The 17,732-nt window shown below is 46.4% G+C and overlaps 1 protein-coding gene across 1 annotated transcript in view; it reads left to right on the plus strand.

Annotated features, from left to right (window-relative positions):
- The first annotated feature begins 1,694 nt into the window (after window positions 1-1,694).
- The window catches only part of NHERF1 (NHERF family PDZ scaffold protein 1), a 58,569-nt gene continuing 42,531 nt past the window's right edge, over window positions 1,695-17,732 (plus strand). The window contains exons 1-2 of the mRNA XM_082271313.1: window positions 1,695-2,012; window positions 16,266-16,301. Coding sequence (XP_082127439.1) covers window positions 1,731-2,012; window positions 16,266-16,301 — 318 coding nt within the window. The 5' untranslated portion in view covers window positions 1,695-1,730. The remainder of the gene's footprint in view (window positions 2,013-16,265; window positions 16,302-17,732) is intronic.

The following is a 17,732-nucleotide window of genomic DNA, read 5'->3' on the forward strand; positions in this document are numbered from 1 at the left end:
ATTGCCAACTCTTCTGCTCCGGCCCGACTCCCACTGTGTCTAAACAGAGCGGGAGCGAGCCTCTGGCGGCGCACACACACCGCCGAGACCACTAGGAGACCAGGGGAGCCGACCTGCCGCAGTAGTATCACTGTGAGCGGTCGGCAAGTGGTTAATTCATGAAAATATTTTTTTTTCCCAAGAAAAAATGGCAACAACCACCATTTTATTCCCAAGGATCCCTGCTAAAAATAGATTTATAATGTTTGGGGGTTCTGAGTAGTTTTTACATGTGAGTGACAGAATAGTCCTGGGCTGGAAATGGTTAACCACTTGCCGACCAGTCACGTTGACTGTACTGCGGCAAAGTGGCTCGTTCCCGTCCAGCGACGTAGACCTACGTCGCTGGACTCCTCCCCTCGTGGGCGCCGCGCGCGCGCCGCCAGAGGCTTGCTCCCGCTGTATTCAGTTACAGTGGGAGTCGGGCCAGAGGAGGAGAGGCAGTGATCACCGCTGCTCTTCCCCGATCATTGGGGAATCGAGTGAGGAGATCCGCCCGCTTGTGTAAACACAAGCTAAGTGACAGGCAGGGTCAGATTGCAGGGTTCAGCATTGCTGAACCTGCGATCTGTCCCTGTGTCACTCAGTCACCCCCCCCCCCCACACATCAGTAAGCACCAGGCATACATTAACCCCTTGATCACCAATAAAAAGGAACCCCTTCCCTGCCAGTGTCAGTTTTACAGTAACAGTGCATATGTATAGCACTGATTACTGTAGTAATGTCACTGGTACCCCCAAAAGTGTCAAAAATGTCAGTCAAGAGTCCGATCTGTCCGCCACAATGTCGCAGTCCCACAAAAAAAAAAAAAATCGCAGATCGCCGCCATTACTCGTTAAAAAAAAAACACCAAAAATGAGAGAAATATTTCCCTTAGTTAGTAAACGCAATAACTTTTGTGCAAACCAATCAAAATACACTTATTGCGATTTTTTTTTACCAAAAATATGTAGCAGAAAACAAATTGGCCTAAAATGATAAAAAAAATTTTGATTTTTACATTTTTTTTTGGGGGGGGTTTCATATAAAAAAAATGTGAAAAATATTGTTATTTTTTCAAAATTGTCGCTCTTTTTTTTGTTTATAGCGCAAAAAGTAAAAATGGCACAGGTGATCAAATACCACCAAAAGAAAGCTCTATTTGTGGGAAAAAAAGGACGTAAATTTCGTTTGGGTATGGCGTTGCACGACCGCGCAATTGTCAGTTAAAGTCGCACAGTGCCGAATCGCAAAAAGTGGCCTGGACGTAGGACAGCAAAATCCTCCGGTGGTAAAGTGGTTAAAATTGAAGTTGCCATCAGCAATGACAGGTCCCCTTTATTGGGACCTGAACACAAGACAGCCAAAGGGCCCTATGATGACATTTCTCCGGGGCCCTTTTGGAGGCGCTGTGCCTTTAAGGAAAAGATTACAATAAGAACTCCGCAACAATGTTGCCAAAAAAACTTTCTCTGCGGGTCACGTGTCCTCTCCGGGTCATGTGAATCACTTGTTGCAGCGGACAGAGTGGGTGCGCCTCGCCTTATTTGCATGGCCGCCTCCTTCCTGCCCTCTCCCGTCCAATGGCAGCCCGCCATTTCCCCTGGGGCCGTCCTTTGATTGGCGGGTGGCGGTGCCAGTCTCCGCTGTGCTCTCTCCTCCGTTATAAGTGACGTTGTGCGGGTTGTGTGCAGACACTCTGCTGGGAGGGATGGCACCGGAGCGGCTGTGTGTTCTGGAGAAGGGCTCCTCGGGCTACGGCTTCCACCTGCACAGCGAGAAGAACCGGCCCGGGCAGTATGTGAAGTTGGTGGAGCCCGGCTCGGCCGCTGAGAAAGCGGGGCTCAGAGCGGGGGACCGGCTGATCCGGGTGTGCGGGGAGGATGTCAGAGAACTGGGGCACCAGCAGGTGGTCAGCAAGATCCGGGCGGCCACGGAGCAACTCACCCTGGAGGTGCAGGGACCCGAGGAAGAGGCGGAAGAAACTTCCCAGGTATTCCCTCCACAAAGATGAAAGTCCACCTAAAACTATTACTACTGTTCTAGGTGGGGGGACAGGTTCAGCCCACCCTGGGAAGGTGGGTTTCGGGGGGATGGGTTCAGCCCACCCTGGGAAGATGGGTTCTGGGGGGACAGGTTCAGCCCACTCTGGGAAGACGGGTTCTGGGGGGGGGGGGAAGGTTCTGCCCACCCGGGGAAGATGGGTTCTGGGGGGGCGACAGGTTCAGCCCACCCTGGGAAGATGGGTTCTGGGGGGACAGGTTCAGCCCACTCTGGGAAGATGGGTTCTGGGGGGACAGGTTCAGCCCACTCTGGGAAGATGGGTTCTGGGGGGACAGGTTCAGCCCACTCTGGGAAGATGGGTTCTGGGGGGGGGGGGGAAAGGTTCAGCCCACCCTGGGAAGACTGGTTCTGGGGGGCGACAGGTTCAGCCCACCCTGGGAAGACTGGTTCCGGTGGGGTGGGTGACAGATTCAGCCCACCCTGGGAAGACTGGTTTGGGGGGGGGGGGTGTGGCACAGGTTCAGCCCACCCTGGGAAGACTGGTTCTGGGGGGAAAGGTTCTCCCCAACCGGGGAAGATGGGTTCTGGGGGGACAGGTTCAGCCCACTCTGGGAAGATGGGTTCTGGGGGGACAGGTTCAGCCCACCCTGGGAACACTGGTTCTGGGGGGGGGGGGGACAGGTTCAGCCCACCCTTGGGAGACTGGTTTTGGGTGGTTTCAGGGGGGTGGGGGACAGGTTCAGCCCACCCTTGGGAGACTGGTTTCGGGGGGGGGGGGCAGGTTCAGCTCACCCTTGGAAGACTGGTTCTGGGGGGGGGGGGCAGGTTCAGCCCACTCTGGGAAGACTGGTTCTGGGGGGGAAGGGGGGAGAGGTTCTGCCCACCCTGGGAAAACGGGTTTTGGGGGGGATGGGCTCTGCCCGCCCACCCACCCTGGGAAGACAGGTTCTGTCCACTGTAGGAAGCCAGGTTCTGGGGTGCAAGGTTTTGTCCTCCCAGGGAAGGCAGCTTCTACTCCTTCCTGAACATTGCTTGCACCTGAATCCCTGATCATAGGCATGGGAGGATCCTGAATATACTGCCATGGCAGATGTATGACATGAGACCTCCTTGAAATGAAGTCCAGTAGGTGTAGTTGGGATCTCCACTACTGGAGTTCCCCAGAGAAGGCGTATGATTGGTTGTTGAAGTGTGGAGCCCACCAGAAATTGGTAATATTTTTTTTGGTAGACTGGGGTGGTGATGAGTGCAGTGAATGGGGATGAACAAAGTTTTCAGAATTGATACAAAGTCTCCGGATGTGTCAGACTTCTGTAACGTGAAGTTGCTTCAAACAGGGATGTAAGATTTAGAATTGAGGATCTGAGTTGTCTGCTAGGAGTTTCAGAAGCCAGAATGTTTCCATTGACAGTGGGAATGGTTTTAGGTTATTGGATGGCAGCCCTGACTTCTGGGAATTGGCTGGCACTGCAAGGTTTCTCAGCTGATTCCCGGATCTGATCCCGAGCTTTGATCTTCTGTATTTTCTAGATCAGCCATTCTCAACCAGGTTTCCTTCAGAAATGAGCAATTTCAATCTCATGATAAATAACCGTCACCCTGAATGCAAAGGCCATTTTTTTTCCACTGAACCAACCCCCCCCCCCCCACCCAACGTAAGGGGCATTCTTCCCAAGGACCATGAATGTAAAGGGCTTTCTTCCCAACCAAGGACCACGAATGTGGAGGGCACTCTTCTCACTGACCGCCCCCCCATGTAAGATGCAGTCATTCTTTCTTCCCACTTTCACTACCCCCCTCCATGTGATGGGCCTTTTTCTGACACCCCCTCCCCCCAATGCGTAGGGCTTTCCTCTGGCCAACCCCCCCCCCCCCCTCTGTGTGAGGGGCATTCTTCCCACTGACCACAAATGTGACAAGCATTCTTCCATTGACTCTCCCTTCCATGCAAAATGCATACTACCCACTGACCCCCCCCTCCCCCCAATGTAAGGGTCATTCTTCCCACTTCCACCCCCCTCCCCTTAATGTGAGGAGCGTTCTTCCCACTGACCTGGGAATGCTTCTCACATTGGGGGGGGGTTCAGTGGGAAGAGTATCCCTTACGTTATAGGGGGGGGGGTTAGTGGAAGAACATTACCTCCCCCCCCCTCCATGTGATTATCAGTCTTTCCAATTGCACCCCCCCCCCCCCCATGTGATGGGTTTTCTTCTCACTGACCACCAATGGGACAGGCATTCTCTCCACTGCCCCCCATCCCCAAATATAAGGGGTATTCTTCCCTTATTGCCCCCCCCCCTGACTCCCAATGTAAAGGGCATTCTTCCCACTGATCCTTTCAAGGGTTCCTCTGTTTAATAGGTTGAGACAGGCTTAACTAGACTTTTGGGAACACCTTGACCTGTGTGGGGTTTTTTTTAAATCCTGGAGTTCCGCTTTAACAGTGAGTTGTAGTTTGTGATTTATATTGCTGCTGTAGTTTCCACCTTTTTTGGAGGTGAACGATAACCAATTGTTATCGACATGAAGCAGCGCAAACACTGAGTGCGTTACAAGTCTTTCGAAAATTAGATTTGTGATTCCATACAAAATACCAGATTTTTCTAGAAAAAATGGCATTAGGTTTGCTGGAATAAGTCGTTCGGCTGACGTGGCCCTTTCTCACCTCTATTCCATGTATCAGGTAATCATCACTCAGGTCTGCTTTTATCAGCAGAATTTAGTGAGTAAAATAAGAGGGTGTATCTGCCTGGCAGGGACATGCAGAGGAATGGAAACCCCTCCCCCAAACTCTATCCAAAATGAAAAAAAAAGTTGGCTTTAGCCCTGAAATCTGAGTTCTGAGACGAGCAAATTTTTTATTTTAATACCTTCATCTTGTGTATTCCCACTTGATACTTGGGTGTATTTCATCAAGAGCTGTGCAGCAATCCTGTGTGAGGCTCTACTTCCTGTAGTAAAGACCAATCCCTGCTGCGCTCTCCTTGTGGAGGATGGCTGGTCTGGTCTCTGCCCCCTCCTGTGGTTTTCTGTAGGCATCCTGTAGTGCAGGGATCCTAAAACTACGGCCCTCCAACTGTTGCAGAACTACACATCCCATGAGGCATTGTAAAACTCTGACATTCACAGACAGGACTTTGGGAATTGTAGTTCATGAACTGGAGGGCCATAGTTTCAAGACCCCTGCTGTAGTGGGTGAGGACTGTTTGATCCCTCCCACAGCTCTGCTTTATCTCTACTTGTGCAGGGTTAGTGGTCTTGTTGCTGCCCTATCCTATGATTTTTACAGGCAGCCTGTAATGGCTGGCCCTGCTAGGTCCTTCCACAGCTATGCTTCCTGTGCAGGCTATGAACAGCACAGTGATGTCACTGCTTTACAGGGTAATACCAACGATTGCAAAAGAATACTGAAACAGGGGGAGCCACTACCATCAAAGTGTAGACTTTTATTAAACCCATAATGGTAAAAAATATATATGCACTGTGACTATCTGCAGAGTTTTTCAGGGAAGCACCTGGAAGGGGCTTTATACCATGTACAGAGTTCACCAGGGAAGTGGTCAAGTATAGTCGAGTTGCACCTGGAGGTGGCTATAAACCATGTGCAGAGCTCACCAGAGAAGCAGCCAAGTATTGAAGAGTAGCACCTAGAAGCGGCTATATACCATATACAGAGTTCACCAGGGAAGCGGCTATATACCATATACAGAGTTCACCAGGGAAGCGGCTATATACCATATACAGAGTTCACCAGGGAAGCGGCTATATACCATATACAGAGTTCGCCAGGGAAGCGGCTATATACCATATACAGAGTTCGCCAGGGAAGCGGCTATATACCATATACAGAGTTCGCCAGGGAAGCGGCTATATACCATATACAGAGTTCGCCAGGGAAGCGGCTATATACCATATACAGAGTTCGCCAGGGAAGCGGCTATATACCATATACAGAGTTCGCCAGGGAAGCGGCTATATACCATATACAGAGTTCGCCAGGGAAGCGGCTATATACCATATACAGAGTTCGCCAGGGAAGCGGCTATATACCATATACAGAGTTCGCCAGGGAAGCGGCTATATACCATATACAGAGTTCGCCAGGGAAGCGGCTATATACCATATACAGAGTTCGCCAGGGAAGCGGCTATATACCATATACAGAGTTCGCCAGGGAAGCGGCTATATACCATATACAGAGTTCGCCAGGGAAGCGGCTATATACCATATACAGAGTTCGCCAGGGAAGCGGCTATATACCATATACAGAGTTCGCCAGGGAAGCGGCTATATACCATATACAGAGTTCGCCAGGGAAGCGGCTATATACCATATACAGAGTTCGCCAGGGAAGCGGCTATATACCATATACAGAGTTCGCCAGGGAAGCGGCTATATACCATATACAGAGTTCGCCAGGGAAGCGGCTATATACCATATACAGAGTTCGCCAGGGAAGCGGCTATATACCATATACAGAGTTCGCCAGGGAAGCGGCTATATACCATATACAGAGTTCGCCAGGGAAGCGGCTATATACCATATACAGAGTTCGCCAGGGAAGCGGCTATATACCATATACAGAGTTCACCAGGGAAGCGGCTATATACCATATACAGAGTTCACCAGGGAAGCGGCTATATACCATATACAGAGTTCGCCAGGGAAGCAGCCAAGCATTGCAGAGTAGCACCTGGAATTTGCTATAGAACATGATCAGAGTTCTGCAGGGAAGCCGTCGAGTATAGCTGAGTGGCACCTGGAAGTGGCTATACACCATGTGCAGAGTTCACCAAGGAAGCAGCCAATTATTGCAGAGTAGCACTTAGTAAGTGGCGATATACCATATACAGAGTTCACCAGGGAAATGGCCGAGTATTGGCGAGTAGTACCTGGAAGCGGCTATATACCATATACAGACTTCACCAGGGAAGTGGCCGAGTATTGGCGAGTAGTACCTGGAAGCGGCTATATACCATATACAGACTTCACCAGGGAAGTGGCCGAGTATTGGCGAGTAGTACCTGGAAGCGGCTATATACCATATACAGAGTTCACCAGGGAAGTGGCCGAGTATTGGCGAGTAGTACCTGGAAGCGGCTATATACCATATACAGAGTTCACCAGGGAAGTGGCCGAGTATTGGCGAGTAGTACCTGGAAGCGGCTATATACCATATACAGAGTTCACCAGGCAATGCAGAATGTTTTGCAGTAAGTGACAGGGTGTGTGAATGCTAAGGGAGCCAGTGTGGAGCACACCGCCGAACCGGAAGTGCAGTGTCTGACATAGTGGCAGAATGTCGCCTGTTGCAGTAGGTGTGGCTACGAGTTTCAAGGCTTCTGCACGCCCCTTTCTAAAGCTTCTTGAGAAGCCCCGAAAAAATGGGTTCCTTAAATGAATGTCTATGGTTTGATATTTGAGTTATTTTATCTAATGGTAGCCCCTAAAACTTGGCCTGTTAGGGTTACTTGAGGACAGAGGTTGGGAATCGCTGGTGGCAGTAATTGGTTTTTCTGCAAATTGGATTTTACAGATCACTAGGTGTCATGGTGGATAGAAATTGAGTGTATGTACAGTACAGACCAAAAGTTTGGACACACCTTCTCATTCAAAGAGTTTTTTTCTTTATTTTCATGACTGAGAATTGTAGATTCACATGAAAACAATTAACACATGTGGAATTATATACATAACAAAAAAGTGTGAAACAACTGAAAATGTCATATTCTAGGTTCTTCAAAGTAGCCACCCTTTGCTTTGATTACTGCTTTGCACACTCTTGGCATTCTCTTGATGAGCTTCGAGAGGTGAAGTCACCTGAAATGGTCTTCCAGCAGTCTTGAAGGAGTTCCCAGAGATTCTTAGCACTTGTTGGCCCTTTTGCCTTCACTCTGCGGTCCAGCTCACCCCAAACCATCTGGATTGGGTTCAGGTCCGGTGACTGTGGAGGCCGGGTCATCTAGTGCAGCACCCCATCACTCTCCTTCTTGGTCAAATAGCCCTTACACAGCCTGGAGGTGTGTTTGGGGTCATTGTCCTGTTGAAAAATAAATGATGGTCCAACTAAACGCAAACCGGATGGAATAGCATGCCGCTGCAAGATGCTGTGGTAGACATGCCTTCAATTTTGAATAAATCCTCAACGGTGTCACCAGCAAAGCACCCCCACACCATCACACCTCCTCCTCCATGCTTCACGGTGGGAACCAGGCATGTAGAGTCCATCCGTTCACCTTTTCTGCGTCACACACAGACATGGTGGTTGGAACCAAAGATCGGGTGTGTAACGTTCCCTTCCACTCCATGTAATGACAGCCGAGCGGCTTCTCAGCCGCATCGGTTCATTACAAGACAGCCGACCATCGACTATGGATGCCGGTACCGGGGTGATGCCTCTAGCTGCAGGTATCACTTCAGTACAAGCACTTTCCCGAAATATCGGTAACCTCAGGGGCCCATTCTGATAGATCGGGGAAAGTGCAGATCGGCCGTCGATATATCGGTCGATCCCGAATATCATTTATTTTCAAAAATGCTTTTGGAGTAAAAATCTATCTAGTCTTTTAAGATGCATTACTAATTGAGTTTATTCAGCATGAAGTGGAGCTTAGTTGTATAACATGAGGCTGTATTCTGCAAAATGTAAATTTTTGGTAAACTCATTCAGTGAATCCAAGCTCTGGAAGCTGAGATGACACGCATTGCTTTGATGCATTCACACAATTTCACACTAACTGCCAGCAAGAAGGAGTCCTTGTGTTTAAAGAGCAGCTGTCATTTCAGATCCATCATGGTAGCGCCTGTTAGCGGGCATCTGCTCCTGCCACATCCCTCACCTTGTGTCACTACCACATCACCAGCCGTCCCATTAAAGTGAATGGACTGTAGGTGAGAACATTGGGAGGAGCTGCAGGACATTTGCGACTTGTAATGCGATTAGGGACTGCAAAATCGCTTGATAAGTCGTTCTCCATTATTTCCAATGAGTACCATTCATATCTGTGCAACTTGAAATCGCACCAACTTCAAAGTAGTCCCTGCACTACTTTGGCACGCTTTTGATGTGTTTTGAGGTCCAAAGACATTCAAGCCCAGTCAAACTCACAGTAAAATCATGTGAATTGAAGTCGCTTAAGTGTGAAAGGGGCCTTAAATCGATTTCATTTAAAGCAAATCCACCCTGCCAGGTGTGCTTGCCATGTGACCATGTTCAGACTTGTCTATTGGCTGCTTGGGCAGGGAGAGCTATGTTGTGGTCTTTAGCAGTGAAGATGTCCCTTTTTAGGTCAGTTCAGCCAGTTCTGAGATTTAGAGTCCTAGGCAGCAACAGCTGGTTGTACTCCTTCTCTAATGCAGTGCAATGTAATCTGATCACCTCCTGCTCTGTCTGTGACTGGACCGTTTAGGAGCAGTGGAAGAATGATGGCCTCATCCTTCTGATCTATTCTCCAATCTTAAGCTCGTTGGGTAATTTGCATACAGGTGAGGTTACTTGATTGGCCCCTTTCACTGCCACACCACCTTCAAGTCTGCTAGAACGGGAATCCAAACCAACTGACCTAAAACCATATTTGGGTACTAGGAGTTTTACTTAGTGAATTATTTCTTATTTCAACCATGGCAAAAGTACTGTATACAGTATACTGGCTGGATGCTGCACCCCCTGGCATGATGTACTGCTTCTTGTACAAGGGGCCTTAGCAGTCAGGCAAACTGCCAACAAATGGAATAAACGTAAGCTGTGACCAGGCTGTGCATGCCTGCACTAACTTTGCAAAGAAGACTTGGCTGAAAATTTCCCACCATTGCAAACAACTGTTCTTCTGATTTGTTTGCCAGCTTTGTGTTGCAATTGTTGGCAGTCATTGTCTGTTTGCTAAGGTGCCAAATGATATTCCTTAGAAAGACCTTTCCCTCTGTGCTCAGAGGTCCTTGTTGTGGCTCTGTAGTGAGAAGTGATGCATGCTGGGACTTGTAGCTTCACAGCATTGGGATAGACGGGTTACAGAAGACTGTTTACCCACTTCTGGACCGGAAGGATTTTACCCGTTAATGACCAGGCCATATTGTGCGATTTTGCACTGCGTTACTTTAACGGACAATTGTGCGGTCGTGCGACGCCGTACCTAAATAAAACTGTTCCCCCCCCCCCCCCCCACAAATTTGGTGGTATTTGATCCCCTCTGCAATTTTTTATTTTTTGCGCTATAAACTAGCGACAATTCTGAAAAATTTTTCACTTTCTGCTATAGAACGTTCCCCTAAAAAAAATATCAAAATTTTATTTTAGGCCAATTTTCTGCTACATATTTTTGGTTAAAAAAAAAATCACAATAGCTTTTTTTGATTGGTTTGCGCAAAAGTTATCGCGTCTACGAAGTATGGGAAATATTTGTCATTTTTATTTATTTTTTTTACTAGTAATGGCGGCGATCTTTTAAGAGAAAAAAAAAAAAAATAAATAAAAAAATGAAGAAACAAAATTAAACCTGCGCTACACAACGTGAAAATTATTAATATAAGTGAGGTAATGAGCAGCTGCTGCAGGCTCTAAGAAAATTCTTAGGAAAATGTGATAAAAACGAATTTATGCAGCGCTAGCTTCAATAAAGTGATAAGTGCTGTGATATATAAACAATATCCTAATAAAGTGCATAAAAGGATCATATACGCTAAGTGCTAAAAAATATGCAATATCCAATAAATTATAAAGTGCATGTATACACATAAGTGGTTAGATATACTCCAAAAGAATGTTCAATGCTTGAAACAAAAAGTCCTTAAAGTGATCCAATTAAGGTGCCAAAAAATATTCAAGTGCTTGCAAAGTGACAAGGTGCCCCTCAAGGTTCCCCACTCACCAGATTGCAGATAAATTAAGACCTTCAAGATTATTGCACATTGCCCAAGATCTTTAAGGACCAGAACTTCTCCTGTGTAGCCTTCACACTTGTTGGGTCAGCTTCCGCCTCCACCGTTAAACAAAAGAATGGCCATACATGGTGAAGTACGTTTAAAACAATTTTATTCCCAATAAGGTATTCAGATGGGTACTCACAAGCATGTAAAAAGATAAAGCATGTACAAGGAACTCGTGCGGCGCCGCTCTCGGCGTGCATTCCACACACAGGAAGTTCCTGACCGGAAGTGGCGTTCGTTTTGGTCCGCAACCGGAAGTGCGTCAGTTGAGGTCCATAAAGATATGGATGAGCGAGTTTGGGGTGGAGGAACTTGACTGGCCTGCAGAGTCCTGACCTCAATCCGATGAATTAGAGTGGAGACTGCGAGCCAGGCCTTCTCCTCCACATCAGTCCCTGACCTCACAAATGCACTTCGGGAAGAATGGTCAAACATTCCCATAGACACACTCCTAAACCTTGTGGGCAGCCTTCCCAAAAGAGTTGACGCTGTTATAGCTGCAAGGGTGGGCCAACTCCATATTGAACCCTACAGACTAAGACTGGGATGCCATTAAAGTTCATGTGCGTGTAAAGGCAGGTGTCCCGATACTTTTGACAATATAGGGTCTATGAAGTACAGGGTTGCGACAAACTATTTACTACTGGCAGGGGTGCTTACAGTGATCAATTTTATTAAAACCTTTTATCCCAAAGAGGAAAAAAAAAGCTGTAACTGATTTTTAGGCTCCATTCACACCTGGGCGTTTGAGTGTTTTTCAGCTCCAAAAACGCTCAAACGTTCCAAAACCCCATTCGTTTAAATGGCCCCTGTTCACATCTGAGCGTTTTGCAAAACTCCTGTAGCTGAAAAAAGAACATGAGCTTCTTTTTGGGCTGATTACCAGCGTTTTTGATAGATGTCAATGCCTGCCTCCAAAAAAGCCTGAAAAAATTGCCGTAAAACGCTACGCTCAAGTGTGTATGCAGCCTTAAAGTTTGAGCTGGAGTTCAGCTTCAATTTGTTAGTGTATCTTAATATTTTAGTACATTGAACACCCTCCCCCCCCCCAGACTGACAATGCTGCTTTCCATAGGTGCCCCCTGTGCTCCTTCATCCAGAGTGGGGGGGCCCTCTAATACAGGAGGGGTTACTGGCCAAATCAGGCGAAAACAGGGGGAGCCTTAAAAACAAAACGAATGCAGCCACTGCATCGAGTGAGTGGTAAGCTGCAAAAAAGACCTTTTTGGTTTTGGGATTAATACCACTTTAAGTCTCGGCATTAGGAAGATTAAAAAAAAGAGAATAAAATCCTTTAAAATATTAAACCCTTCGTTTTTAAGCACTTTCACCCGCTGACGTGATCTTAAGCCTGCCGTACACTGTGCATACACAGAATCCGCATGGGGGGGGGGGGGGGGGGTTCAGTGAAGTCATCCCTACTGGGAGAAGACCAATGATTCCTCTGTCAGTGTGGATGGGGGATTTGTGCGACTTTCCTTCCTGCAACCCGTGGTTGCAGGAAAGCAATTTGCGTGTATGGCTGGCCTAAGCTATTACATCAGCGGCTGGAAGGGCTATAGCAGCCACTGGCAATCATTGCAAGAGAATCCGGCAGGCTGGTTATACCCAAGTTGATTAATCAATCAACTTAGTACAATCGCCTTAGTACATTCAGCCTGCCCATGGACGGGTCGAACCGTGTATGGCCGGCCTTTACCTTCAATCCGTGCCTATATTAGTTTTAGCTGCCGCCATGATGGCTGTCCCACATTTCCTGTTTCAAGGTGGCTCCTTTCTTACAGCATACTATAGAGCACCCCAGATGTTTTGGAACTATATTTCCCATGATGCTCAACTACACTGCAGAGTGCATGAGCATCATGGGAAATGTAGTTTCAAAACATCTGGGGTGCCAAGGTTCTCCATCACTGCTATAGAGCCACCCCTTACATGCAGAGACTAGAGGTGTGTATCAATAGAAATGCAGCCCCATAGGTTAGGGTGGCAAGAGTCTCCCCTGCTCCTTCCTTTCTGCAAGCCAGCAAACTCACTCCAGATTACACTGTCCACTGTTGCCGCTTCCCTGTGAAGCGGCAGCAAGGCTTGGGGAAGCGACAGAGCAGGAGGTTGGCAGCATTTAAAGTTATGAATTGCGAGGTTTGGGGTATGACTTTTATCATATAGCTTACTGAGGAGTACGTTTTGTACATTCACGGCACTCCCTGGATTCTGGCCCGGGCATTGGCAGCCTCTTGGGATAGTGTGATAAATGACTACACCCAGAGTCCACCTTGCGCTAAGTAACAAATTGCATATATTCAACAAAATTGTTAATAATCAGTGACGGCTGGTGCTCCCATGGGTCGGGGGGGGGGGGGGGCAGATGGACCACAGCAGGCCCCCCGTTCACTCACCCGTTCACTCACCCTATCTGGACATGTGCTTCAGCTTCTTCCCCCCTCAGTCTTCTTGGTCTCCTCCCTCCTCCTCCTTGCCCAATGGCATGGCTTCTCCTTTCGGCCAATCTGGAAACCGGTCTGAGGACCCGCTCCTGATTAGCCAGGAGGAGGATCCGTGTGACAATAGTGAATTTTCATTCGCTATTGTCACATAACTGGGGGGGGCTCGGGGCGCAGTGCTCTGTGCCCCAAGCCCACTTTTTTGTTTAGCCTATTAGAGCCTCTGGCTCTGATCGCATGCTTAAAAAAGAAAAAAGCCCCATTGAACTCCATGCGTCCGGCGCCCTGCATGTAGATTAGGGGGCGGCGGCGCGCCCACCAATGCACCAGCCGCCACTGTTAATAATACTGCCGCTGCTGCTCATCACTCAGTGAAAAAACGTGCAACAAAAAACACAACTCTAAAGACAGTGCATACCCTTAACTTGTGTGACCTAAAAATTATTTTTCAATATAGAATTGTATATACCAGTGATGGCCAACCTTGGCACCCCCAAGATGAACTCTACAGTGTTGAGTATCATAGGAAATGTAGTTCCAAAACATCTGGGGTGCCAAGGTTCACCATCACTGGTATATACAAATAGTCCACGTGAAATAAGGCACATTGTTTGGATAAGTGAAATACAATAAAGTCCCAGGGCTAAAAAAAATTATGGCTATGAAATTGAACACCTAAATAAATCGCATAAGCAAGTGTCCAGTGCAGACATAAAAACATGGCTGTGAAAACACCCACTGGGGCGAAACGCGTAGACGTAATTCCGGTCTTTACAGCAACGTACTACGTCACTTCCGGAGTGGTGGAACACAAGTGGAAGCGTGCTGGGATGCACGCCGCTTGTTACTGCAGGGATTGAGATACCGGCACGGTACGATCGTTTCATCTACTTCTAGGAGAATATTGATGAGCCCATGAATATTTATGATATTGTAAGTGTACATCTAAGTTTTATTTCTTCAATAAACCTGTTTGGAACGTATTACACTATCTGGGCTCTTTCTGCTTGTCTTCCTATATCGAGGAGAGGATAACTTAACCACTTAAGCCCCGGAAGATTTTACCCCCTTCCTGACCAAGGCCTATTTTGCGATTCGGCACTGCGTGACTTTAACAGACAATTGCGCGGTCGTGCGACGCTGTACCTAAAGGAAATGAACGTCCTTTTTATCCCACAAATAGAGCTTTCTTTTGGTGGTATTTGATCACCAGTGCGATCTTTACTTTTTGCGCTATAAACAAAAAAAAGCATAAATTTTGAAAAAAATAACTATTTTTCACATTTTTTTTTATATGAAATTCCCCCCAAAAAATGTAAAAAATCAAAATTTTTTTTAACGTAGGCCAATTTTGTTTTCTGCTACATATGTTTGGTAAAAAAAAATCGCAATAAGCATATTCTGATTGTTTTGCGCAAAAGTTATTGCGTTTACTAAGGGAACGATTTCTGTACTTTTCGTTTTTTAACGAGTAATGGCGGCGATCTGTTTTTTTTTTTTTTTTTTTTTGCGGGACTGCAACATTGCGGCAGACAGATCGGACCCCTGACTGACACTTTTGGGGGTACCAGTGACATTACTACAGTAATCAGTGCTATACATATGCGCTGTTACTGTAAAAATGACACTGGCAGGGAAGGGGTTAACTTTATTGGAGATGCAGGGGTTAAATGTGTCCCTAGGGGCGTGATTCTAACTGTACAGGGATGTGGCTTTTCATGTAACCACAGATATACGATCCTACATAGCAGGACCGTATGATCTCTGCAGTTACACCAGGGAGAATGACAGGCGGCTTTGTTTACATCAGCCGCCTGCCTTTCTCCCTCTGCAGCGGACGATCGCGGGTGGCTGGCGGACATCGGGTCTGCCGGTCACACGCGTCGACATGTTGGGGAATGAGCGGGGGCGGGAGCACGCCTCCAGCGGCGCGCGCTTGCCCCCTAGAGGCTCACAGGCTAGCGATGTAGTCCTACGTCACTTTGCCTGTGAGGGGCTGACCGCCGCAGTAAATATACTGTGGGCGGACGGCAAGTGGTTAAAGGGGGGGGGGGGCCCCATCCATACTTGCCAGTACCAAGCTTTCTAGACCCCCTAAGCCAGCGGTCTTCAAACTATGGCCCACCAGTTGTTTGAGAACTACAATTCCCATCATGCCTAGTCATGTCTGTGAATGTCAGTTTTACAATGCCTCATGGGATGTGTAATTCCACAACAGCTGGAGGGCCGTAGTTTGAGGATCTCTGACCTAAGCCATACGGCCTAGGGGTCCACGCCTCCTGGTAAGTGGATTCACTTTGGGGGGGAGCCTCTTGGGATACTGATACCATGCATCTCAGAAGGCTTGGGGTACTAGCTTGTATGCCATCGGGGGGCTGTCACTTCCTGGTCAAAGATGACATGACCAATAGGAGTGCATACATGCATGGTTTTATTTTTTCCCTGCACAAACCAACACCAGCCCTCCTGGTTGTTTTTCCCCTTTCCTTTTAAGCATTTTGCTATTGGAAGCAGTGTGCGTCACATTTGGCTTTCCGGGTGGATAACCTTTTGTGTAAGCTGCATTTAATGACTTTGCCTCCACTTTAATACTGGCCGCCTTCCTATCTGCTGCAGTTAGCTTCTGTATTGCTTTGCATGCTGTTTTTAATAAATGTATATTTGCTAGGCTATAAAGCATTTTTAATGGTTTTGGCTTACCACCGAGCAGCCCACAGCTTCCTGCATGAAGATTTTTTTATAACGTCATGTGACCGGAGTGCAGGAGACAGCCAAGTGATCAGATCTGTAGAGTAAAATGTTCTGCTATCTGAAATTCAATAGACATTAATGGTATCCGTTATTGATGGGTTTCTAATTTTGTCCTTTTATTTGACAGGTTGATAAAGCGCCAGCAACATCTGTCAATGACCAGGTATGTGACCGATCTTCATTGCGTCAGCCCCGGGGTGTCCATGTAGACCTGACTTCTCTGTATCTTTTGCTTTTGAAAAGTAATTATGTTTTATGATGTAATGGAAGAATGACTCAAGAACAGTAAATGCAGCTTAAATGAGAAGTGAAAGGGTCATAACCCCAATACAGCCTAGAACAGTCATGTGTCACGGGATCACAAATGATAACTAATCTGCTGTGCCGAGCTTGTGTTGCATTTCACATTTTGGAGGACTGTTCCAGGCATATATGAATGACCTGAAATAAGGCTTAAAAATTTTGCTTTGGATCTAGGAACCAGAGGAGCCAGAGTTTTTTTTTTTCTTTTTTTTTCCTTCTTCCCCCTAAGAAGGCTTCCCGGTAGAACATGCAGCATTTTAACCCTTTTGCTGCCAGAGCCAGTTTTGCATATATATATATATATATATATATATATATATATATATATATAATATATTTTCACTTTTATTTATATATTTTTTCACTTTTATTTATATATATATATTTTTTCACTTTTATTTATATTTATATATTTTTTCACTTTTATTTATATTTATATATTTTTTCACTTTTATTTATATTTATATATTTTTTCACTTTTATTTATATTTATATATTTTTCACTTTTATTTATATTTATATATATATATATAATTTTTTTTTTTGTAGTGAAAAAATTGTGTGTATAAAATTTTTTTTTTTTTTTCACCAAAAAAATCTATAGGTGTAAAAGTTTACCCCCCCAAAAAAAAAAAACATTGTTTTCGGAAAGCAGACACCCAACAGAATCCAATGGTGGTAGTTCCAGTCTTGTCGCACAATATTACTGCAAAGGTTCAACATTTCAGTATTAACAGTTCATTTTAGGGGGCACATACGCAATAAATTACCCAGTTTTGTTTTTTTGGGTCAAATATATGAAAGTCGAGGTTGCACCAAGTCAATAGATACCCAACATGTCAAATCTTAAATTTGCATGTGCCAGTGAAATGGTGAAGGACTTCAGTACCCTGTATTTTTCCATAGGCGACGCTTTAAAAGCCCTCTATAGGTCATCAGTTTAGCGTTATGAAGGTCTGGTACTAGAGTTATTGGTCTCATTCTGGTGTGCGTGGCAATATGTAACCGGTGTATAGCAATCAATGTTATCAGGTGTAAAATCCCTGATGTGTGCATTTACTTTGGATGTGCATACATTTGGAGTTGCTTCAACTTTTTGGGTATACACCTATCACGACTCAGCAGGAGCCGTCTGATTTTTTTTGGAACATGTACCCATTTCTGTTAAACAGAATCAAGTCCTGCTGGAATACCACCATAATTTGGTGCTTGCCGCCAATATCACAATTCCCCCCATGCACTAGAGCAGGGATTCCCAAACTACGGCCCTCCAGTTGATCATGAACTACAA

The sequence above is a fragment of the Pelophylax lessonae genome (assembly GCF_965119305.1).
Source record: "Pelophylax lessonae genome assembly, chromosome: 11".
Classification (NCBI taxonomy): domain Eukaryota; kingdom Metazoa; phylum Chordata; class Amphibia; order Anura; family Ranidae; genus Pelophylax; species Pelophylax lessonae.